Genomic DNA, 26,190 nt, shown 5'->3' on the forward strand with positions numbered 1-26,190 from the left:
TCCCATGAAGAGAACTTTTAACACTCTTACATCATCTATGAAATAAACTAACTTCTTGATGAAAACCTACTGTTCTTATAAAAATTTGCATATGGTGGTACTTTACAGTGCTCATTTTAACTCTTAATCATTACAATACATGAGTGCAAATGAAGATATTGAAAATGTGCAAATATAACCTGCTCAGCCTTTTGATGAAAAAATTATACACCAGATCTTGAGTATTTAGGGCCCCTTATCTTCCTGCATTTTTAAACTAAAATGGTTATTAAGAGTCTTTATAAATTATTTTCAATGGAAAATAGAATCAGCTATTTCCAGCAAGACATATTTGGTTGTAATAAATGCATAAATTGTATGAGGAATTTGTTTTTCAATTAAAAATATATGAACACTCTAAGTCCCACTCCATGTTCTACTGCAAGAACAATTAATCATGAACCAAAGCTATGGCAATGGTCTGGCAGTATGTTATATAAGAAAAATAAATTACTTACACTGGCCGTGGCAATATGAAAGCCATACTTGCAGCATATACATAAAAATTTTGTACCCCTTTGACATCTCCAAAGACTATATTGCAGATATTCAGTCCTGGAAAACAGACTAAATCAAAGAAGCAAACTCTCTTAATCACAGATGATGGAGGTGTAAGGAAACACAACATCAACCACTTAGGAAACTCAACATCAACCACTTGTATACATTGACCTGCTCCTACTGTCCCCTACTACAGACAAGGACTCAGGTTCCAAAAGTGTTTTGGACCCTGAACTCAATGTAGGAGAGCCCAATTCACAACAGATAGAAAGAAAACATTAATTCATTGCATCACACTGTCCACTATTTCTGTTCCAAAACCCTGCCAAAGACCAGGGCAGGCCAAAAGAAAGGTGTCAGGCGGCTTCTGATCAAAGCAGAAGGCAACACAGACACTACTTACACTATTTACTCTCACCTCCAGCTTAAGGTGGGATGTTGGTCTGAAGCAGAGCCCAGCCTGTCCTGATATACCTACCCAGTCTAAGGGAAGAGAGAGAAAGCAAGACCTGCCTGTTTTGCACACTCTGCGATATATTGGATCAAAATCCAGTACAGTACAAAGAGATCAAGCACATCAGGCCTGGCACTGTGATAGACCTACTCAGTCCTCCCTAAATCCATAGGGCAGACAGCAAAGCACACTGTAGACACACTGCAGTGACCTTGCAGTGAAACCTGCCCACAACAGCTCACTGGTCTCATCTACAACTCGTTTTCTTTCTAGTGTTGCTCCAATCCTGCACTGTCTCTATATGGTTAGGACACTGGGTGAGCTATGAATTATACATGCAGCAGATCTTCCTAAAGTACTACAAATAATGCTGCTCAACACTTGAAAAGAGAGCATTGCTTTCTCAGCACTTTTTAATTCCTAGTTTCTTTTAAAAACAAACCATCAGAAATTTTTAGTGTCTATTTTAATTCTACTTTCTATAGACCTTCCTCAATCTCTATTACCTTTGCAATCCATATCCTTAAACTTCTTCACAAAGTTATTAAAGCCCGCAAATTCCAGGTGTGACCCTGTTTGTAGAGCACAGGACACTGCTCAAAAATGTTGTGAGAGGTAGTTGGTTACCACCACCCACAGCAGTGGTTGCAACCATCTGTAATCACTTCAACTAGTGTCAGAATGATTTTCCTGCTCAGCCACAAGGCTGAGGGAGAACTGGCATACCCTCCTGATCTAGAATAGATGAAACCTCATATCTTTTCTATCCAGGCACCACAAAGATGGCCATTCATAGAAGCAAAGGCATAAATTACAGTGGAAATGAGTCACCAGTGTGAGGGGAAATACAATCTCCTACACCCAAGTAACCCCAAACAACAAAGGTCAGGGAGCACTATATCTTAAAACAATAATGAACATTCACAAGGCAGTCCATTTTGTAGGGAAAGTGGATGACAGTCTCTCATTTCAACTGGAAATGGAGGATGAAAATGGGTATCCAAATTAAGAGGTCACAGAAATGGAATTTGTGGCAGCACAATACTTTGATACATGCTGTGCTACAGAAAAAGCAACATTTGAACACTTTCATTAAAAACCAAAATCACATCGATTTCTTCTTTGTTAGCAGAAGGCATGCTTATTTCTTTCAGAGTTCTGTCATTCTGCTGTTGCTGAATGATTAAGGTTTTTTTAGAACAAGCAAGTGACAAATATACAGAACAAGTGACAAATATACAGAAAAAAATCAGTATTTTCATAAGTAGTATTTTCACAAAATCACAGCAGTATTACATCCCATACAAACTCTCCTATTCTCTATTTACATACAGAATAAGGGCATCCAAACTCTTGGAACATGGGCAGAAATCTAGAAAAGTATTTTCTACAGCAGTGGCATAAATGTACATGCAAGAATTAATTTCATGGAATTACATAACCAGTTAGGTTGGAAAAGACATCTGAGATCATCATGTGCAACCTAAGACCAAACACCACCAGGTAAACTAAACCATAGTACTAGGTGCCATGTCCAGTGGTTTTGTGAAGAGTTTCAGGGACGGTGACACCAACTCTTCCCTGGGTAGGCCGTCTCAATATTTAACAGCCCTTTCCATGGAGAAATTCCTCCTATCGTAATCCTGAACCTCCCCTGGTGCAACCTGAGGGTATTTCTTCTGGTTGTGTCACGGCTTGCCTAAGACAGGCCGACCCCTGGCCACAGCCTCCTTTCAGGCAGCTGTAGAGGGTGATGAGGTCCCCCCTGAGCCTCCTTTTCTCCAGGACAAACACCCCCAGCTCCCTCAGCTGCTCCTCACAGCACTTGTGCTCCAGACTCTGCCCCAGCTCCATTGCCCTTCTCTGGACTCTAGCTTCTAGCTTTTAAAAGCTTATGCAGAAGCGCTCCGAATTACCAAGAAGAGCAAATAATTGCTGCCTACCTACCTAGTACAGGCCGCGCTCTGAAACCCTCCAGTGAGTGGTTTTACAGTTTTTCTGGCATTAGAGCACCAGAAACCCGCACGTGTTTCCCGAAGCGCGGCACTTTCCTTCCCGCTACTGTTCAGCCGCTATAATTTTTTATCAGCCGCTCCGCCGGCTGCGGACAGCGGCGGGCGTGTGAGGGGCCGCTCAGGGGCGCCGCGCACGGCTCCCCCCGGGCCCGCCTGCCGCCACCGCCCCGGTGCGTACCTGCGCGGCTCTCGTACTTGGGCACCCGGTAGTACTTGTTGCCAAACTGGTCGGTGCCCACCAGCTCCTTGGCAGGCCCCACGAGCCGCAGCCGCAGAGCGCGGAGAGCCTGCAAGGCGCGGCTCATGCCGGGATCCCGATGGAAGGCCGCGGCACCCCGCCCGCGGACACCTGGACACGGAGACACGGAGACCGCGGCCCGCCCCCGCCGCCTCGCGCCCGCCCCCGCGCAGCGCCACCCCGCCCCACGCGGCCGAACCCGCCTATGGGCGCCGGGCGCGCCAGCAACGCCGCTGGCCATTGGCGGGGGCCGGCCCTCCCCGAGCCAATCCCGGCCGCGCCCGCCACAAGATGGCGGCGCGGCGCAGAGCGGGCCCGGCGCTCCGGCCATGTTGGGGCTCATGGCTGCTCGCCAGGCCGGGCTGGACGACCCCGCGCGGCTGCGCCGGGCCGAGCGCACCCGGAGGTAGCGGGGCCGGGGCGGGTGTCCCTGCGCGGGGAGGCCCCGGAGCGGCAGCTCCTGGCTCCGCCCTGCCGCGGAGCCTCGCTTGGCCCGGCCCGCAGTGGGGCGGCTCGGGGCGGGGTGAGGGGCTGCGCTGCGGTGCCGCAGCCCCCGTGTGCGCGGGGGCCGGGGCGGGGGAGCTGCAGCCGTGGGTCGGCCGGCATGGTGTTTGTGTACGGTGTGCTCAGCCCTGGGCGGAGTGTGAACGGCGCAGTACGCTGTGCCTCACTCCCCGCACCGCGGAGTTACCGCCCTTGCGGTCGGCGCGGCTCCTCCAGGGGCTCTCACTGCGTGCGGCTGTGCTCCGCTTGGAACAAACAGGTGTTTGTGCCCTCCTCTGCTCGTCCTTCCTTTTCCCAAACCCGGCCTTTTGGCAGGTTGAAGAAGAATCAGATGCAGGGGGTTTCTTAGCAGTTTTTGGGGGAAGTGATGGCAGCATAGACGGATTTACTAACATTCCTGCTAAAGGTTGTAATATGATATTTGTTCAATACCAGATAATCTACTTTGTAGGTGTATTTCAAGATAAATCAAATAAAGCCTGTCTTAGTTCAGTTACACAACTTCTGCATCTGTGGTGGCGATTTATGGATTTATGACGCTGTATCATTGTAAAACAAGTATTTAAAATTGAAATTAATTTTGGTAGCTCAGGAAGCTTGTTTCTGGGTGAATTTTGACAACACAGTTATGTCCCTCTGTGCCCTCAGCCCTCATGTAGCATTCAGTGTTAAGAACAGTAACCCACTGGACGAACTTAACCTTTCTTGGACAATTGTCTGCGTAGCATTTCCCTTCCTGAACTTTTTTATTTTGACTTAAAAAAGCAAAAGTAGTCTTAAATGGATTTTATTTGTAGCTGCTTTTTGAAGTCATATATTTCAACACATTTCCACAGGGGGATTTCGTGTTTCCTGAAATTCCATCTGTAACTCAAAGGTTTTAAATTGGATATCTTGTGTATGTCAGAATTCTTATCCTAGGTGAATTGTTGCATAATTATGTTTCGCATAGTTTAAGAGAGCTTAAACGATTTGCTGCTTTTATAGCATGTCTACAGACACGATGATAGGGGCCTGCCTGTAGCAGCCTAAGGTTCTCACATCAGGATTTTTTGCCCCTTGAGCTGAGGCTGAGTAGGGGCACTCTACCTCACAGCTTTTCACTTACTTACCTAGTTGTGTTTCTGTTGTGGTGGTGTTGAGCTTTGTACTAAATGGTGCCGTGGGAGGCTGTGATCATGTTGCAAGGTTAAATTTTCTATCAGGTAGTATGACTTAAAGAAGCAAAATATCTCTTTTTTGACTATGCAATATTTACATACTCAAAAATGCAAGCTAAGAATTGCAGGTCAGAAAATATTGTTGTGGAAGCTTCATCATTGGGGGTCGCCTGGTTTTTATTTAGTATTTCAGAAAATATTGCATACAAACTTAGTTTCATTAAAGGAAATACTTTAAACTTGGTAAACTAAATTACTTTGTCCGCTAGGTGTCCGTAGTTCCAAGCAGGATGAAGCCTGAAAGGATCCTACATGATGAAGCTTCAAAGTAGCCAGTATTCTCGTGGTGATTACAAGCTTCTGATGTTTCTTTGTCTTAGTGTTTTCAAATTACATTCCAGGTTTTGTTTAATGTGTTGACCCAAAATGCAGTTTTGCTTTTTCTTTGAGCCCGTTTTATGTACTTATTTCTCTCTTACCTTCCAAACAACAAAGTTTTTTTTTTCTGCCAACTTCACAAGACTTATTTCTATTTCTGTATTGTGTATTTCAGCTGTTCAGAGCTACATAATAACATTTTTTTTTTCATAATAACATGTTTTTCATCTCTCTTTCTTCCTTTTTTTTTTTTTTTGTGGGTAGAGTTTTAAGTTTGGAGTTAAATAAAGATAGAGATGTGGAAAGAATACATGGAAGTGGTATCAACACCCTTGATATTGAGCCTGTTGAGGGAAGATAGTAAGTATATACTTTGGCTGGTACAACTGTCCATGAGTAATTCACTGTGTTTGGGTACTGTGAATTTGTTGTCTTGTTGAACACGTTCATTATATTAAACATACTGTGATTATGAGTGTTTTAACTACTGTGCTTCATTAACACTTTCAGCATGTTATCTGGTGGATCAGATGGCGTTATTGTACTTTATGACCTTGAAAACTTGAGCAGGAAGCCAAGTTACACATGTAAAGCACTTTCTTCAGTTGGAAGGTAAGTACTCTGAAGTTTTTTAAAACTACAAGTAGTTCTTGTGTGGTTAGAATTAAACTTGCAAATTAACGTCTGTTTTTACTTTTAGGATAAAAAGAAAATACTGTAGAAAATACTGCTAGAAATCTTTGAAGGCTAGTAGCAGGAGCTAATTGTTTTATTCCTGATTTGTCTACTCTAATAGTTACAATATACGTACAGTGACTCTTGTATTGTTTGAGCAAATCTATAGCAATTTCATAAGCTAAAATGAAGGATATTGATTGTACTCACATGGAAACTAAAGTCAGACAGTCTTACATTGCTGTCGAGACCACAAAAAGAAGGAAGACCTGGTATTCTAACCTCATGTTTTAACACTAGAAAAAGAAGACAGGGAAAAAAAGGAAACCCAGACCTTTCTCTAACTCATAATATCTGACCTGTGAGTTTTCTTAGTGTTTTATTTTGAAATTTGGTGCCTCTATGCCAGTAACTGAGAAAGAAGTTTTGAAACTGCTGTAGAAACATTCCCTGTATTCCCCAAATATATATAATACATATAATTTAAGTAAATGCACTTTTTAGCAGGATTATTATGCAATTATTTATATAATCCTTTTCATCTGTTTGGAGAAAAATCTAACACCTATTTGAAGTTGTTTTATTTCCCCTCTCTCTCTTTCCTGCTTTACTAGTAGCTACTTTTAGTTCATCAGGTGTTCAGCAGATATAGAAGTGATTTGTACAAAACTTCTTAAGAACATGTTTGAATGAAGGCAGGTGTGCCACTGTAAAAATGGGATGTATTTTTCTAAAGAACAGGGTACTGCCATGCTGTGTGAAATCTTTATACAGAGTCTAAGCCTTAATTGATTTGTCAGGCTGTCCCTGCAGGCAGTACAAATTTTCCCATTACAGACATTAAGTCTTCTAGCAAAAGCTGTTTTTTTCTTTTATTTGGATAAAGGCTTGTCTAGTAGGTTAGAACTTCACCTAAGACTCACAGTAAGAGATATTCGATTTCATAATAGATTGGTAGCTGCATTTTCCCCTTATTTTTTCCCAGTCTACAAAATTATTTGAGGTCTGAGAGTCAGATGCTTCATGAGTCAGCTGTGCAAGAATACAACAGATTTGTAACAATAAAATCAATATCTTGAATCATAGGAAAGAAAAAGGCTAACAAAACATAGCTAATAAAACAAGTCCTGATGGCTGGGCTTCTTGCACAAAATTATTTTAAATTGTGGTTAAGAACATATAATGACTGTACATCTCTAAGTCTCAAAACTGAGATGAATTCTGAAACAGATGCAGCAAATTGAAGAAATTCATGCTAAGAAGGCACAATGTAAAAGCTATCAAATCTGTGTTAAAATCAGGCAATCATTAACTTCAGTTAGGTCAGTAGAAATAATCCATCTTTGAAGATTCTGTTTAGGAGTATGGTTAGTTGGTTATCTGTTTCTTGAGTAGGTGTTACTTTGCATAGCCGTGTCTTTTATTTCTTACCACTCAAGGCATGAATTTTGTTAGTAGAATTTGATTTGGTGTGGCACTGCTCTAAATAACAGGCTTATGATTATTATTGCTTAAATAATCTTAGTAGATTTCTTTCCTCAATTGTTTATTTGTGGTATTCATTAACCTTCCTAGTATGTTTTAAATACTTGCTAACTAATTAGCTACTGTTTATATATATCTTCAGATATTTTGAATATTTTTCAGAGTTCCTGACTTAATAAATGAATTTATACTGCAGAAGCACCTCCCTCTGACTGTCTAGCTCCTATCTTTGAAGGATATAGTGCTGATGTCTTGTCCAAGTTTGCCTGTTGCCCAGGATTGCAGGGCAGAACACAGATCTGGTCTCAAAGTTGCTTAAAGAATATCCTGCTAAAGGCCCTTTAAAGCTGAATAAGCTTAATACCTGAACTGGGCTTGCTGATGATCCAGTAGTACAGAACAACAAAAGACGTAATTCCTGGTGGTAGGCTGTGATTTACTCCGTGTTTCAAGTCTGGAATATAGGGCTGCTATTGCAAATACAAAAATAAAACTTTTCCTGTTTTCCTGGGAGTCAGCACTTTACCTGGTTTCAAATGATTCGTGCTGACCTGGGACAAAAACTGGCATTTGAGTGTAAACAAACAATACCGTTTCTAGATAATATGCAGATAATGCTTATCTTTAAGGTAGTCTCTACTACTCAAAACATGTCTAGGAAGAATGAATGACAGTGACCTATTATCCATAGAATTATTTGTATTTGTCTATGGTAGAAAAGGCTGGGATATTTTGAGTAATGGATGAAAATACTTCATTTGGAATGAACTGGGAATAATGTACATCCTGAGATGTGAAACTAGGCTGAATGGCATGTAGCCACTAGTAAGCTTAGCTAGTTCAAAGGTGGTTCCTGCAGAGCTACTTTAGAGTTTGTTAGTTCATTCCTCAGCCCTGTGGATTATGGGAGAATTGATTGTTCTTGTGCAGAGTTGATTACAGTCCAGTGTTGTACACTTACAGTTACTGTACCCAGATAATTTGTTCCATGGATTTAGATTTTTCTGCACAGTGAATGGAAAGGCCTTTCCAGGAGTAAGCTCACTCTGAGTTAAGCTTGATTTCCTGGCTCTGTAGGTGCTGAAGATTTTTAGCTTGCCGTGGTTTAACTCCAGCCAGCAACCAAGTTCCGCATAGGTAGATCCCCTACCAATGGGATCAAGGAGAGAATCAGAAGGGTAAAATCTAGAAAACTCCTGGGTTGAGACAGGTTTATAGAGCAAGCAAAAGCTACAAACACAAGCAGACCAAAGAATTAATTCACTTCTTCAGCCATTTCCAGGAAAGCAGAGCCCCATCATGCATAATGGTTATTCGGGAAGACAAATGCCATCATTTCAAATGTGTCTCCTCCTCTTTCCTTTTTACCCCCAGCTTTATATACTGAGCTTGATGTCACACGGTCTGGAATATCCCTTTGGTCAGCTGGGGTCACCTGTTCTGGCTCCTCCCAGGCACTCCCAGTCCCCTCAGCAGCATGTCAGTATGAAAAGCAGAAAAGGCCTTGGCTCTCTGTACGCCCTGCTCAGCAATAACAAAAGCACCCCTATGTACTAACTCTGTTCAGCACAAATCCAAAACGTATCCCATGCTAGGCACTGTGAAAAAAATTGATTCTACTCCAGCCAAAACCAGCACACCTCCCTGAAGAATAGAGGCATAAAATTTGTTGACTTTTAGCACTGTGCCAGAGTAACAGGCCATTCTAGGATATGCATCAGAAGTGGAAGAGCAATGCAGAAGTCATTAAACTAAGCTCAAAAGTTGCTCAATATCTCTTGCTTAGTATTGTCAGTGCTGGCTTCAGGCTAACTCTCCTAAACGTGTCTTTTTTGCTTTGTAGCAACCCAAGTGAGCAGAAAATTTTATTAGCTCAGATGAAATCAGAACTATAAGATGTCGTATGAAAAGGGAAAATTTCCTCAGCCTGTAGTGTTAGATTAGTCTGTCACTGCCCTGGAAAAGCTGAGACCTTTGTGTCCAACCAGCCCCTCAGCACCCTCTTATAGGGACCCTTCACTGAATAGTCCTGCTGGATCAGAGAGTGGTTCAACTGACTTGTTCAGGGACACACACCAACAGCATAAGAGAGACCCCCTCAGCGGGGTTTCCCACTTTTTCCAAGTACATTACCCACTGCCAGTGCATGCTAGTGTCCATGAAAGACTCACTCTAACTATGGAATAACATTCTTTATTAATGAGAGAAAATTGTGACAAGTTAAGGTTTAAGGCCTGCCAGTGATAGTTTCTGACTGCTAACACACATTCAGGCTAATATACAGACAAGATTTAATCCCTAATAGAACGCACATAGAGTAGGGTTCTTACTAACAGGCATTCCTCTGGGGACAAAGACAGATCCCCTTATTGGCTGATCTCAGAAGTTACAATGGAATCTTCCCTAACTTCACAATTTTTGACTTACTTTTGTACAATTCCATTGTGTTTATTTGGAGCTTGAGGTATTGTACCTTTGTGACTAAATGGTGTAAAATTCTCTCCCTTTTCTCTTAAAGCTGCAGTCAATAAAATGCAGAGCACATGCTCAGTGAGTGGTGATCTTACCCTGGTGGTGGGTAAGTTGAAGTTAGCTGAGTTGATTTAGATCATGGTGCTAGTAATGCCAGGGTTGTGGGTTTGGTTCCTGTATGGGCTATTCACTTAAGAGTTGGACTTGATCATCCTTGTGTCTGCCTTCCAACTGAGAATATTCTGTGATTCTGAACTTTGGGTTGGGGGTCTGCATTAGTATTACAGTTAGATAATAATGAACCAATTTCATCCAAGGAGAGCTATTTAACCACAACTGCTGGTTCAACAGAAAGACATCTTGTCTCCCTTGGGGAACAGGTGGTATGTGGTTTATCAGATACAACGTTCCCCTCCCTGCAGGGATTTCAGTGGTGCCTGGCCATGGAGTCTTGGCTCCACCCCCCACTTCATCCCACTTTGCAGGTGGTTGAGGTTGCAGGCTGTTTGTATGGGGAGTCATTGTGGAATTGCTTTCAGTCATGCTCACAACATTCCATCCAGAAGAAGCAACTGCACTTTATCCTATAATTCCCATATCATTATAACTTCTGTTAGGATGTGAATATAGCTTGCAGTTTCCTCCCATTTTACCCCCAGCCATCTTTCCACGTAATCCAATCATGACTAGTCAGTCAAACTTCACAGTATCCAAATTGAGAATGTTTCACACTTTTGTACAGTGCAGATCATCTAATACATTTCTATTGTGTGGTTATCTGGTATTACTGAGGGTAGCCAACAGGCTAATTGTTTCTAATTATCCAAATCTTAACATACAGTATGATTATTAGAACAAAAAGCAAAAGAGTTACTGTCAGCAACATGACAGCAGGGTGAAGCACTGTTGAGAATTCTGGTAGCTTTTAGTGACCATCCAAAAAGGGTGTCCCACCACTTTATTCACATACTCCATCATGTGATTTGTCTCTTCCACATCATGATGGACAGTAAATAAAATATGTTGTCCATTTTTTTTGCATTTGTTTTCAACAAACAGCTAAGGTCTCCACGCTCTAACAATTTCTTTAGCAGCATGAGGTTCATACCAATGGGAGTAGGCTGCAATCTTGAATCAGAGTATAATTAGATTCTAATATTTTGATAGGATACAATAGGAGCTGAATAACTTAAATTACATACTTAAATTACATGTTGGCAAAGTTATACTACAAATATGTGAGTGATTACTTGTGTCTACAGTAATGTTGTCCACAAATACAAAATCACAAGAGGATCTCATAGAAAGCTCATCCTTTACCATTATACATGATTTCCAAGTTTTCATTAGGATGAATCTCAAAATGAGAAATATTTTGCTCAGACAAATGCCTTAGGTTTTGATATTGTTGCATTCACAAATGTATCCTTGTTGCCCTCATTCAATGTTGGCATCAGTAGTCTTTCATTTATTTCCGTCTTTTCCGGCCCATACTCTATATTCCAGAGGATGAGTATAGTTCTATTGTAGTTTAATTCTAATGCAGTGACTGGGTATATATCATATAGTGAAACATTGTGTATTGTTAACACAAAAGGTGTGGCTGTGCTGCTCATGGAATCATAGGTAAAATTGACTAAGTACCAGCAGAACTGGAATTCCTTTGAAATTCAGTTATATTAGCCCAAATTACCTCTCAAATTTCAATGAGTAATGGTTTTTTTTGTCTTCCCTTGTGACTGTAGCTGTCATCAGTGCATGCATAGTTGAGCTTGCATAGAAGTAAGTGCTAAAGAAACATAGGTTTGGACTATGCTAAGTGCATCTGTGATCAATTGATGGTCTTTTTCATTAGCACCCTCCCACTGAAGTAATATATCCATTTGAAACCGTTGATTAGTTCTGAAAGCCAAAAGGGAAGATCATAGAGGATGTTTCAGTTTATTTAAGTCACTATTTTTTGTGACTGGTTTTTTGTTCCTTAATAAGTCAGAGTCTTATTGTTTAGAGCTCCTCATCCTGTTCCCAGGATACCAGTCACATCCTTCCTTGTTTGCCTAGAGGAAGTGAGGTTTGTTTATGCAGCCATGCTGTCCATCATGCATAAGAGGTTTTCAGGAGCAGTGAGCGAGCTGATTGGATTGTGGAAACATTATTCTGCATCAACAGTTCAACTTATTTGAGAGACTGTGTTGAGTTAAATAACATTTACTGTTGACCTGTATTCTTGACTGAGAAGGAACCAATGTTATAAGTGTGAGGAGACAGTTCACTAAACAGCTGAGACTGAGTTGTTAAAAATGGCACTTCAGCACTTTTGAATTGAAGGCCCTCTTTCAGTCAAGAGTTTGGGTCTGTTCAAAGACAAATCACAAGTGTTGAATGGGATATTTTAAAGGTATGCTGATACTCTTTTTAGAAGAGCAAGTATGTATGGTTTTCTCCCTTCATCATAATCCACTTTGACATACAGCTTACAACAGTGCATAAGACTGTTGTCACGCATTTAGTTCTTTTGAATTCAACATATTGAGATGTCAGCATCCTATTGAGAAGTTTAATCCCCTTCAGAGGTGAAAGGTTTTGATTTTCCTTTGTGATGATCCACTCCTGCCTTTAAAAGGTAGTGTTATGCAGTAGACAAATTTAGGCCAGGCATAAGTACACTGAGAAGTGCATACTCTTCTATACGTGGTAGTATTGAAGATCTGCATCTCTGTTTGCATAATGAAACCATGCAGTACTTACTAATACTTACTCCTGGCTTGTGGAGGCCAGGACATTTGATAGAACAATGCAGCTGACATAATGAAATATCATGGAGCCTTTTCTAGCTGCAGTTTTGCCATAAGTACTGCATTTAGCTGGGATGGAGTTAATTTCCTTTGTCTATACTACTATAGTTTGTATAGTAGTACGTTTCAGACTTTTGACCAGTCTTGATAGCACACTGATGTTTTAGGGAGTGCTGACCAGTGCTTGGTGGTGTCAATGCAGTCACCATTCCTCACTGCCCCCTCAGGGGGTGCACGGTAGGCTATGAGGAAACAGCTGGAACACCTGACCCACGTTGACCAGAGACATCCTGACATTCCATATCGTTAAGTGCCATGTGCAGCCATCTAAGCCTGTGGTAAGGGGTTACTTTTGCATCACTTCACTGGTTGGGTGTTATAGGAACTTCTTCAAGCCAGGTCTCATAAGCTCTTAACACTTGGGTCTATAACACACCCAAGATAGCTTAGCTACCCTTGGAGGCCTAAAAATCAGCAGGATGGCTTCTGTTGCAGTGTTGGAAACAAAAGGATTTAATAAAAGGCAAAATAACAAATAGAGAAAAACAGAGCCAGGTGCAAGAGATTCTTGCTCTTGGTAAAATACCTCGCAATAGTGATTAGCTTCTTTGTTCACTTCTTTTTCTAGTAAATTGCCCAGGTGTGACTTTTTGGCTTCTGTCCAACTAGCTATTTTTAAGTTTGAGATGGAGTCCCCTAGGCCTATTAGGCAGCTTTTTCATCTAATCCAGGAGAGAAACTTCTAGGGTTCTTTCCTTTTGGAGGGGACAAAAGATAGTTTTGTCACTCCGTCAACAGGAGGCACATTCCTGCACTGTGGGGGTTTGTTTTGTTTCTTTGTTTGTTTTTTCCCTGGGTTCACAGGGTTTGTTTTGATTTGTTCCCTTTCACTTACTAAAATGTATTTTTCTCAATCCACAACTTTTCACACCTTCACCATTTGTATGCTCTCCCTCATCCCGCTGCAGAGCGTAGAGTAAGCAAACAGCTGATTTTGGGCCCCTGAAGCTGGATCCATGTGCATCCAGCTCAGATATGAGTCGTCTACCAGGTATTTGAATGACATGCATTATTCAGAGCCTGGTCAGTTGAGTCTGTATCCTGGAGCTGTCAAGATTGGCTCTGCTGCCTGTTCTTTCTGCCACAGTTTATTATTAATTGTATTGCAGTCTCTAAATATCCGTAGTTCACTTGAAAGTTTCCTATTGTTCTTCCTCTTTGATTTCTGAATGCAAATATAAATGACTCTCAGTAACTTAGCTGACTGCTCTCTGGTGACTTTGTCAGACAGGAATTGCCAATAAATGTGTAGCTGTAATTATTCATTAATACTAATGAATTTTTTGAACTGCATGTGTGATTGTATTTTTCAATGGATCCATTTCTAAGAAGCATAAATGGTTGGTAGTGTTAAGCCATCACATTTAACATAAGATTTGTAAACATTGCAACTTAAATATTTCAAAAGAGTTTTTATGCTTTATAAGTGTCTTGAGATATGCTACAGTTATCATATTTTGAAAAGGTAATGATCTGTAGTTTCTTGAAATGAAGACTCTTCAAAGTAATGAATATTAGTTGAATGAAAATGAAGCCAACAAAAATATAGTTCTTCTTGAAAACCTCAGGGTAAATTAAGAAAAATGTTTCTGTTTTCAACTTGTCATCAAATGCCAAGACAACTACAAGATGATTATCAAAGCTCTTAACCAGTTAGAATATTTTTCTTGATTTTAGGAGTCATCCTGATGTACATAAATTCAGTGTGGAGACAGTCCAGTGGTATCCTCATGACACTGGCATGTTTACATCAAGCTCGTTTGATAAAACCTTGAAAATATGGGATACAAACGCTTTACAAGTAAGAGAGTTTCTACAGATTGCAACCTTCTTTGTGTATGTTATTTATTGTGTATCTGAAATTCTCACAGAGGTGAACAGAACTATGCATCCTGAAGATGAAAACCAGCTACCTGTTAGAACTGTGGGTGCAGCAGCAGGGTGGTGTGGTCCTGGCATTTGTGTACACCTTGATGTGTACCTGCCCATTTCTGAAGACTGAATGTCTAAACTGTAGGAGAGCCTGGAACCCTTGGAACAGTTCCTTTCTGCTTTTGCAGTGAACAGGAATACAGCTAGTTGAATTTTTCTGGGTAAACCTGTCCAGCAAAGTCTAGTCTGCTGTTCATTCTTGGGGATTGTTGAGTCTAATGGCAGTGGCTACTTATTTTTAATAACCAACATCTAATAACCAGTACTTTTGAAGGACTGGTGGCCTTGGGATACAGGATGCAGGTCCTGAATTCTGCTGTTGTAAGCACTATAAACATTTCTAAAAATCAGTAGATAATGAGAGAAACCATTAAAACCACACTAACCAATGTAACTGACATTAATAAGGTAAACGGATTATTTAGGAATTTATGTTGCTTTGATTCAGTAATCCTGACATCTTGTGTTGAACTGTGAATTTATGGCTGTGGTTTGTCCTGTTCCCTATGAACATTTACATTGAGTCATAGGATTTGGAACTTACATTGATACTATTTGACTGCTTTTTCACACATGGCAAAATATTTTTTTGAAAAGACGTCTGTCATTCTAGGGATGTAATAGGGAAAAAATTAGCTTGTTTGGTGTGATTTCTTTTTTTTTTTTTTTTAAGATATAAAGCTATGTTTGCAGTTGCTAAATCTCATTAAAAAATTAAGTTTCCAGATAGTTAGATAGTTTTGTGACCATCTCTTGAAAGACACAGTGTACACATAAAAGTTATTGAATGACTTGTTCTGCCACTACATGGTGTTTTTGAAAGTACAGACAACTCAGTTTTAAGAGATTTTTCATACACAGTATTTTAGAATGACACAAAAAAAAGCAGTTTACCTGGAAGAAATTGTACTTATTAAAGTAAATATTAAAGTTTATTAAAGTAAATATGTCCTATTGGTTTTAAATAGTCATGAGGCAGATAATAGTTTTATATGGAACTATTTTATTTTTTTGGGAGTTGAAAATAGTGTGTGATATTTGGGAATGAAAAGGGTCTTTAAACTTAGTCTGAAGTGCTTTCTTCCTGTTGACTCTATTTCTATATTACAACCTTTTTGTTTACTTACTAGCTTTATTAATTTTTGGTAACTGTCATAATTTCCATTCATGCTTCTCATTTTTCAGTTTTCATGGTCTGTCTTTTGGGTCATCTCTGAGCTCTGGTGCTGTCCTGCTGTTACTCTGTGATGTTTGTGTTATCTGGCTTCTAACCAGGAGAGTTATCATTACTATGTAAATAGTAATATTTGCATTAGTCTTACTTTTAGCTGTTACTTGAAAAATAATGGTGAGCATCTACATTCTGCTAATATATTTGCATTGTAATTAATTTAATATTTTTATTATCAGCTTGCAGATATATTTCATTTTGAGGGAACAGTCTATAGCCATCATATGTCTCCAATTGCTACAAAGCACTGTTTAATAGCAGGTATGTATCTGTTTTTAAGAAACAGATATATGTAGAGATAGATAAGGTTTATAATAATAAGCAAGTAATATTTCAGTTGGGTTTTTTCCCCTACTCTGTCTTAGTTTTACATAAATCAAGTCTTGATAAGATGTAAATTTAGTAGTAAAATAAAATACTGTCCATTATTTGGATGATGTCAATGAGAGTACCATATTTGTTCTTCTGAAATAGTGCATCAATCAGTTCTCCTTACTGATAAAATTCTTAGCTGTAATTAGATTCTTTCATTAGATAAGTTATCATTTAAAGGTTATTAGATCCAAATATAGTAAATTTTGTAAATAGATCTGTATATTGCCTACATGTATACAATTAAACTACGTTTAGCAAAAAAATATTTGAGGAGATATTTTTAAGTTTCCCAAGTATGATCCTGTTTACTTCCAGTTTCTAAATTTTGTTTGTTACATGGTAAATTTGCTCGGACTAAAAATGTAAATGTATTATTAGAAGGATTAAGTATAAAGCATCATATTAATAGAAGCATTGCTCTGACTGAATGAGCAGTTATGCAGCTAGCATTTTTCTTCTTTTTTTTTTTTTTTTTTGCCATTGCTAAGATTTTTTTGTTGTTGTTCTTTCAGATGCTGGGAGGTTTTTTAGCTGTCTTTGTTTCTTTTGTTACAGTTGGTACCAAAAGCCCCAAAGTACAGCTCTGTGACTTGAAGTCTGGATCCAGTTCTCACATTCTGCAGGGTACTTTTTAGTCTGAAACATAAATGTTAAACAATAACTACTTTGAGTAAAAACAAGTCCTGTAAAGAAACACTGTATACAATGTATTCTTTGTCAGTAACATGAGTAATTTATTTGTAGCCAGTTGTGAAAGTTACACAGTGGCAAGAGGTTCTTCTGGGTGTTTTTCTAGAGCTACTGAATTGCAGAATACAAACATTAATCAATGAGCAGTTACTACTGATGTTTGGATATTTTCATAGTGTAATCAATACTGATTACTATTTATGGTTAAATATAGTCGTTGGATTGGGGGGTTGTGGAGTCAACAAGTTGTGTTTTACATGGTCTTTAATAAAGAAAACCAAGTAAAACAAGAGAAGCTCCCCACCGCCCTCCAGAAAAGAAACAAAAAGAAAATTTCATTGCTTTTAAGAAAGTATCCCATGGAGATGTTTGAATGGGTTTGTTTAGAAGTTTCTCATTTCTGTAGAACAACCTTTCTGTAGAAGGATATTACCAAATAATTTCTATTTTCCTAGTTCAGTTAAATGTAATGTTTTATTGTTCCATAATCCATTACTTTTGTCACTCAGTGAGAATTTGCCTTTGGTGGCCCTTTTCTAATGTGTGCTTTCTGGAGTGTCAGTATATATACACATGCTCAAGAGAAGGCAGTCATGAAGCAAATCTTCATGCTTCAACTGTAGAGAAACATTAACTCAGACACAGCAATGTGCAAATGCAGCTTTATTTCTTCACTGGTCGGCTAAGTCTCAAAGGAGCCTAGGCGATTTTTTTTGTGATGCAGAGCTTAAGCTGTTAAACTTCTATGAACAAGCATCTCATGTTCTGTTCCTAGAACCTAAAGCTCCAGACAGGGCAGTGACCAAAACAGTTCTCTAAAGATTCTGTTTGGTTTCATTAGGGTTTCTTAATTTTTACACAAAAATTAATACTTTCCAGGCACAAGCTCCGTTGTGTCTTTGTACACAGCCTGTGGTAGCCTGTTACCTCAAGTGCAATATTGGAGGAATAAGTGGAAGGAGAATATGTCATTAATTAGGGATAATCTTCCTTGCAGAACTGAAGCAATCAGTAGTGTCTTGACCATATGTACGGATGTTTTCACATAGACTAACTCTAGCAGCTGAAGTGGAGGTATATGCATGGCTGTAGTTTAATTAATGGATCCCAATAAATCTGTCTGCTCTGAGCCTTCTAAGTGTATCCTGTAATACCTGTATCTTGGAGGCTTTTCTTATTACCCTGGTCATTGCAGTGATTTGATTAATTCAGATAATGGGAAAGTGCCTACTAGAAGATGCACCAGCAACAAGGTGGTTTGCACAACCTATAAACTGCGTTAGCAAGAATGTATTTTATGATTTAGCTTATTTTTCAGTAATATGTTTCTGTTATGGTGTGAAGCATGATTGCAGTCTTTCCATTTAGGACATCTTATCCTTCCCATTTTCTGTACTTATTTAACATAACTTGCCAAGTTTTAAAGTGTGGGTGTGTGCATGTGTGTGTATAAAAAACAAAACCAAAAAACATGTACATTCATATATATATATACTAAAAGACCTTTCAGATCATTGAGTCCAGCTCTTAACCCAGCATTGCCAAATCCACCACTGAATTACATCTCTAAGTGGCACATCTCTACATCTTTTGCATATCTCCATGGGTAGCGACTCAACCACTGCCCTGGGCAACCTGTTCCTGCCAGAATTTTATTTGTAAAGTATGGGAATTTTTCCTAACTGCCAGTCAAAACCTCCATTGGTGCAACTTGAGGCCACTTCCTCTCCTGTTGTATGTTACTTGGGAGAAGACTGACCCCCCCACCTGGTTTTTTTCAGGTGGTTTTTGAGAGCAGTAAGGTCCCCTCAGATCTCCTTTTCTCCAGACTGAAAACCCTCAGCTCCCTCAGCTTTTCTTGCAGGACCTGTGCAAGGAACACTCTTCACTAGCTTCCTTGATACTTTAATAGTTAAGGGAAAAAAATACCACAAATTCAGGACAAAACTCTTAGAGGATAAAACAAGTAAAGTTTTAATTGTAAATATGTAAGGTAGATATAGTTTAAATTTAACATTATTAAAGGATTTGAAGAAAAATAAATGGAAAGTTCCTTCCCTGTATGAAAATACCAGTGCTGTACAAAAAGCTGTGACTGAGTTGTAATGTGTTTTGCACATCTTTATTATCAAAATGTGTTTGTACATCTTTATTATCAAAAATTATACACATGTAATACTGTGTGTATCACTTTCTGCTCACTACAATCCCATTCAGGGAAGAAGAATAAGAGACAGAAATAACTTCTGTCCCAAAATAATGTAGTTTCACAAAATATAAATTGATGTTACAGTTTGAATTATTATTCTGGCTTGATGAATCCTATACAACTAAATATTTGCTTTTACTTTCAGTTATTTACACAAAATGGTGTGTATAATAAGCTTTTTCATGTAATTCTTAGGTCACAGACAAGAAGTATTGGCAGTGTCTTGGTCCCCACGTCATGAATATGTTTTGGCAACAGGAGGGTAAGGATGTTGCTGAACTGTTACATGCACTGGAATATTGGTCAGTAAAAATTTTATACATTTTTTAGGCATACTTACATCAATTCAAATGTACTTCTGGAGTTAGTTTTCTTTGTTTACTTTAACTGTTCACAATTTTATAGCTTTTCCCTAGAAAAACAAAACCTGAAGATCTGCCAACAAGTTATGCTTATTTTATAGCAAGTTTGTACAGAGTTTTGAAATACTAACTGTAACTACTGATACAGGAAAATGGTAGAATATTAAGGATATACTCACTTATTACTGTTTATTATTGTATGCGTTGCTAATCCATGTTGGAATAAAAGTAAAACATTATTAGCTCAAATTACCATTCTGGTAATCACACTTAATGTCAAAAAGAATAACTTGGGTAGCTTAGCTGATGTAACTTTCCAAGTGACTGTAATTCAGTAAATATGGATTGTATGTTGATATTCCTGGGCTTTCTTTGTTTTCTGTCCGGATGTTTTTAATGTAAAAAATCCTCTTGGCTATTCTATAACTTTCGCAAGTTAGCTTTTGATTATTGTGTGACATTTCTCGCTTTTTAGATGCCGTGGTTTTTTTTCTTTTGCAGAGAAGAACAGCTATTTCATAAGTTTAGTGGAATGGCAGTTTTATCAGTTCAGTGAAGTTACCAGATTCACAAACCTTTGGTTTCTGAATGCAGGCTTTCTGAAAGGATTATCAAAGTTGGAAAATGTTTTAACAGTGTGTTGTTTAGGGATTGCTTTGATTGTGTTTGCTTATTTGTGGGGTTTTTGTTGTTTTTGTCTTGTTGTAGCAGATGAAAAATTGTTTGCTTGTAGACAGCTTTTGTACCAGTCATACAATAGATCTGTGATAACAAAACCCCAAATTCTCAGACCACTATTACAGACAATGCTGGAGTCTGTAGTTACAGTTTAGGCAACAGAAGAATTAGCAAGTTTATTCTCAAGCTATATGTGTATGCAAGGGTGTTACGTTGCAATCAAAGAGGTAAGTGTATTGTGTTACAGATGATGATTCACTGTTAGGTCCTGATAGTTTACCAGCTGAAGTTACTAATACGTGAAAATAAAAGTCTGAAGTCTGCCTTAAAATGTTTTTAATGGAATTCTGTTGACTTGAGTGTGCCCACACAATGAGTTCAGAACAGTTTCTCGACCAAGGTGAATGCCAGGTGTGTTGACCAAAGACAGTTCCTGAGCTGTAGTGCATTCAGTTTCCCTAATCTTAGCAAATTTGTTTTTCTTAGTGCTGATGGTAGAGTAAAATTATGGGATGTGAGGAGAGCTTCTGGATGTCTAAGTACACTTGATCAGTACAATGGAGAAAAGTCCAAAGCATCTTCTGAGGCAGGTAATACAAAATATAACTGGTGGTAATTCATACGTAACTAAAGCCATTCTTATATTTCATTTATGTTTTGAATACTAAGACCAGCAAGGGCAGTAGTGATAGTCCAGTTGTGATTTAATACACAACAGAGGCCATTCAGCTTTGTTCACTTACTTCTGTTATAGAGTCAGTTTTTGTTGTTTGGGACCTTGTTTAGAGAGATTGCCTAAACAATAGCAGTGTATCTATTCTTAATGGCTTTCCTCTAAAATGGAAAATTCTGTTATCTTTTTTTGTGAGTGGAAGAATTCATTTATGCTGTGGATAAGCCTTTATGTAAATATGAAATTGATTGAAGTTAAAAAAATTATTGAGAGGAAAACTTTCTAAAGAAAGCTAGTACTTGGACAAAAAAGAAGAAAGACTGTTTAATGAAAACCAAAATTTGATGTAACTCCAAAGATGACTAGTGCCATTTCATACATTCCTTTGAAAAACATGTTGACTTGTTAGATCGCAACATCTTTCTTTTCAACTTTATTTTTGTCAGACAGGTTCAAGATGATTTTTTGGTTATCTAATATCAATTGTATAGGCTAGGGTATTTAATTTATTGAAATGTATATGAACTAAACCAATAGCAGGTAATAATTATTTTCTAATAAAATCTTTAAAAAGCAGTCATATTTCTACCTGAAAGGTATGTCTAAATTAGGTACTGCAGTATTGTACAGAGAGACCTTACCCTGACTGCTTCAGAGCTGGCCAAAAGCATGTTGTTGAGGGTGTTGTCCAAATGCCTCTGGAACGCTGACGGGCTGGGGGCATCAACAACTAGATGATAGATGGGACAGAACTGGCCCTTGAACTGCGCCCCGAGGAGCCCTGCTGGTGGCTGTTAGCGGGCCACATGCTTTTATAAACAAAAAATTAAATAATTTTTAACTGAATGTTACCATTCAAACAGCACTTCCACTGCTCCACATTGAAGTAAAAATGTATACAAAGTAGTAACTTTTGAAGAGACCTAAGGCAGCTCTTTTTCCCCCCCGGCAGCAAACACTGCTCACAATGGGAGAGTTAATGGTTTATGCTATACAAATGATGGACTTCACCTGCTAACCATTGGTACAGATGATCGAATGCGACTCTGGAATGTCTCCACTGGAGAAAACACCTTAGTGAGTTTTCAAGGCACTTCAGATGCATTTTTCCTTTCATTTAATTTTAAGAGATTTATAATTTTTGCTCTTGTCAGTACAACTTGGATTTCACTTTCATAAAGGATGTAGCTGCTTAATTTCATCACTAGATCATTTGGTGAACATTATTTTCTTCCAGACTTCTTATCTTCTACTTATTGTAAAGAAAAAAGAATATGAAGAAGCCTAATCTACTTAAAGATTTAATATGGTAACTCTAAGTTCATGAATTTGAGAGTATAGCTATAAATATTTCATACAGTAATAAAAACTTGAATAAGCCGTGACTGTTGGTAGAAAGTTTTGGGGTTTTTTAAACTATTAGTTGCCAATGTACTATCCATAGAGCAGTTTGCCATACCTGAGAGTTTCACTGGCTGCCTGGCTTTCTTGCAAATCTCCTTCTGTTTTTGTGGAATCTCTCCTGTGAAGTTGCATGACAGTATTAAAAATATCTATTCATCCATTCTTCCAGATTTGTGTTGGAATCACACAACAGCAGGAATGAGGGGTGGGAAATGTGCTAAACCTCTTCTGATATTGCAGTCTTTTCAATGGCTTTTGGATTTTTTTTGTGCTGAAGGTTCTTGTTTTATTTTTCTGTTCGGTAAAGAAAATAGTTTTCTTTGTTTATTTTGAAAGACGAACAAACTAGGTAAGTCAGTGTCCATGGAATTTTAGTCAGCTGTAATTATGGTCTGTCATTGCTATCAGGAAAGAAAGAAATTTTGCTATACCTAAGAAATCTTTTAATTGTGCTGCTTAGTTTCTGAACAGAGCAAAAATAATTCTGTATAGATATTTAAATAAAAGGATTTCTCTCCATCCTACCTATATTTGCCAGCTTGTTCTCAGCACCTCATACACAAACATCTTCCCGTCTTCAAATCACCACCAAAGTAGATAATGCAGTTTGTTCACTCTCCTGTTACCTGCCGGATCACTGGATTTTGATTTTTCTGTGCCTGTTAGTTCATTTACTTGTTTCATAGGCTATTTTACAGTTTTCTAATCTGGTGTGGAATAGCTTGACCCTGCTTTGCTTTTTGAAGTTCAGAGTTGTATTGTCCAGAGTACTGTATTTTCACACACTGCCCAGAGGTATTGCTTAAAATAATTTTAAGGCATCAGCAAAGAAATGAATGCATGTACAAGTATTACAAGTTTACACCATAGTCCTTTTATTTCCCTGACTAGTCCACCCTTTTGACCTAAATCTTTCTTTTCTATATCTTTCAAAAGGCATAGAGACAAAGCCATACGTATTATTTTCTTTTAGCAATGTCACTGCTGTGTACAATATTAGCAAAGCTCTCGGTGTTAATCTTAAATCTCCCCACCTAAAACTGAAGGCATAGAGTTAAGAAGGAAAACAGTTCCAATTGTGAAATCTTTTGACTATAAGCTAAGAAATTTGTGAAGTTCATAGTGTAAATATTCTAACACAGTGCATTTTCTTCATGAAAAAATAGTCCAAATTGTAATTCTTTGTTTTAATTGACTTGTTTCGAGGAAGGCTGGACTTTTTCCATGAATATATTTCTCTGTCACTTCATAAATATACTTCTGATGTCTGATAGAACCTAATTAGACTGATATAGCCAACTGGAATATTTCCAAATATGTTCGGAAACTTCACTTTCAATCTTTTATGAGATTTTTATCTGTATAAAACTTGTCAAGAGCTTGAAACTCTATGAAATTATAGTTTGAGACATTAGTACAGGTGTTAATAAGGTACTTTTATACTATTGTAATTTGCAAGACTTCCCTTACACCTCGCCATTAAAGTCTTTGAAATTTTTCCTATCAAAGCTACCCTGGGAGAAAATGGTCCAGTACTTTTTTGTTGAACTTGTAAATAATTTCATTGTCTCATACCTTTTGTTACTAATACCTTTTGTTACTAATTGTTGCTTTTACTGTTTGGTTTTTTATTGCTATTTCTAGTAAATTGTTCTTAGCTCAATCCATGATCTCTGCCTGTTGTGTTTTGAATAGGCAGGAGAGCGAGTGTACTGAATTGAAAACACCATTCCTAAACCACAACAGGTGGTAATTCCTGAACCACGTCTAATTTCAGTGAGGGTTTAGGTGCTTGATGCAGATCTGGCATGCAACAGCCTGTTGAAATCCTATTTCGTAGTGTGGAATTGCTAGTTTTAAGGCCTTGCTTGCTTGCTTGCTTGCTTGCTTTTCTTGCTTTCTTTTCTTGCTTTCTTTTCTTGCTTTCTTTTCTTGCTTTCTTTTCTTGCTTTCTTTTCTTTCTTTTCTTTCTTTTCTTTCTTTCTTGTCTTTCTTGTCTTTCTTTCTTGTCTTTTCTTTCTTTTCTTTCTTTTCTTTCTTTTCTTTCTTTTCTTTTCTTTTCTTTCTTTTCTTTTTCTTTCTTTTTCTTTCTTTTTCTTTCTTTTTCTTTCTTTTTCTTTCTTTTTCTTTCTTTTTCTTTCTTTTTCTTTCTTTTTCTTTCTTTTTCTTTCTTTTCTTTCTTTTTCTTTCTTTTCTTTCTTTTCTTTTCTTTCTTTTCTTTCTTTTCTTTTTCTTTCTTTTTCTTTCTTTTTCTTTCTTTTTCTTTCTTTTTCTTTCTTTTTCTTTCTTTATTTCTAAATTGATATTAAGAAGAGTAAACTTTATTGAGCATAAAAATAATTATCTTGGTAGGCATCTGTACTTTGAAATATCATGAGATTTCTTAACATAGCCCAAAATTAATTTTATTGAGTGTTAAACATGAAGTAAAATTGACCTTTTAATATAATTTCCTGGGATTTTACTTAATAGCTGGCTATGTAATCTATGTGATCTTTCATTTTGCAGGTAAACTATGGGAAAGTCTGTAATGAAAGTAGGAAAGGACTCAAATTTGCCATCTCTTGTGGCTGTAATCCAGAGTTTGCCTTTGTTCCGTATGGAAGTACCATTGCTGTTTATACAGTTTTCACAGGAGAACTGATAACTATGCTTAGAGGGCACTATAGTACTGTCAACTGCTGTGTATTTCAACCTCATTTTCAGGTAAGTAAAATACAAGCAGTATTCCAGACAAGCAGGAATATTTATGCAGATTGACATACCATTTGCACTATAAAAGCATTCACTTTTCAGGGATATGCTTTAATCAAAGATCATAAGAGGGAGTACTGTGTCTTATGTGTCATCGAGGAAAAGTTTAGTCAAGCTTTTGGGATGACATTTTCTGGATTAGATTCCTTCCACTGCTTGTTTTGTCTCACATATGTAACTTCTCAATATACCTTTAGTAATTTTTTGACTTGTGTAATCATTAGTAAAGCATATGTGTGAAGACTTTTGTTTTCTGTAAAATGGAAGAGGAGTTACCTTTATCTTTCTCAGATACTAATCACATTAAGAAAGACTATGAAGTGCATTAGTACTGCAGTGAGTATTGAGAAGGCTCTCAAATACTTTGCTAAGGGGATCTTGCTCAAGTGCCTGTAGTTACATATTGGATAAAGTGCTGACAACATTGTGAGATTCTTAAATTTATCAGAGAATATTTCAGCTGAGAAATACCATATCATTACAGGGACTCATGGTACTGACAGATTTTTTTTTTTCTTCTCTGCCTTTTTTCCTTTTCCTATCCCACTCTGGTGTATTTTTCTCTTGTAACAAAAGACTTAAGGATAACAAAAATTAATTTGTTATGAGTTACTTTAGAACAGATTGTTCATATGGCATGTATTGTGCCAAGTGCAGAATGTATGATAGTATGGATTTTCAGGCCATTACATAGTTGCCCCCCTGTATTAAGGATCATACTTCATGTCCCAGCTCTGCCTTCTTTTCCTGCTGTTTCTGAGTATCAGGTAGAAATACTCGAGGCAGAAGGGGTGTGTAGATACCATTTTATGACCTCTCATCATAGAAGTGACTCTGGTAGCTTCTGCTTTGTGTCCGGTAGCTTTGATTGAATCACTGAGACTGTATTACTGAGACAGACTTCACTGAAAATTATGGTCACATTATGGACATGAGTAGACCTTAAGCTAATAAACTTTGCTAGATCTGGAAGGCAGTTCTGATACTGATAGTCAGTAAGATACATCGACTGCAATATTCACATTGTGGCTGAAGCACATATTTTCCAGAATGTTCTTGAAAAGCTTTTTGTCTTTTCAAGAATAGTTTCCCAGCAAAACTTCTAG

General features: G+C 38.1%; 2 protein-coding genes across 3 annotated transcripts in view; one reads left to right on the forward strand and one right to left on the reverse strand.

The window, feature by feature from the left end:
* NDUFAF2 (NADH:ubiquinone oxidoreductase complex assembly factor 2) overlaps positions 1–3,391 on the reverse strand; it is a 59,059-nt gene extending 55,668 nt beyond the window's left edge. Inside the window, exon 1 of the mRNA XM_054283389.1 lies at positions 3,188–3,391. Within this exon, the coding sequence (XP_054139364.1) occupies positions 3,188–3,314 (127 nt within the window). The 5' untranslated portion in view covers positions 3,315–3,391. The remainder of the gene's footprint in view (positions 1–3,187) is intronic.
* Positions 3,392–3,531: 140 nt separating this feature from the next.
* ERCC8 (ERCC excision repair 8, CSA ubiquitin ligase complex subunit) overlaps positions 3,532–26,190 on the forward strand; it is a 30,068-nt gene continuing 7,409 nt past the window's right edge. Inside the window, exons 1-10 of one of the 2 annotated variants that reach the window (XM_054285934.1) lie at positions 3,532–3,653; positions 5,554–5,649; positions 5,800–5,901; positions 14,454–14,577; positions 16,119–16,200; positions 16,870–16,938; positions 19,409–19,475; positions 20,740–20,843; positions 21,879–22,003; positions 24,839–25,036. In XM_054285934.1, the coding sequence (XP_054141909.1) occupies positions 3,577–3,653; positions 5,554–5,649; positions 5,800–5,901; positions 14,454–14,577; positions 16,119–16,200; positions 16,870–16,938; positions 19,409–19,475; positions 20,740–20,843; positions 21,879–22,003; positions 24,839–25,036 (1,044 nt within the window). In that variant the 5' untranslated portion in view covers positions 3,532–3,576. Of the gene's footprint in view, positions 3,654–3,893; positions 4,011–5,553; positions 5,650–5,799; positions 5,902–14,453; positions 14,578–16,118; positions 16,201–16,869; positions 16,939–19,408; positions 19,476–20,739; positions 20,844–21,878; positions 22,004–24,838; positions 25,037–26,190 lie in introns of those variants that run through there. The other variant, XM_054285943.1, reaches the window with a different exon arrangement.

The sequence above is a fragment of the Melozone crissalis genome, unplaced genomic scaffold (genome assembly GCF_028551555.1).
Source record: "Melozone crissalis strain CALT ecotype California unplaced genomic scaffold, PUWL_Pcris_2 ptg000005l_1, whole genome shotgun sequence".
NCBI lineage: Eukaryota > Metazoa > Chordata > Aves > Passeriformes > Passerellidae > Melozone > Melozone crissalis.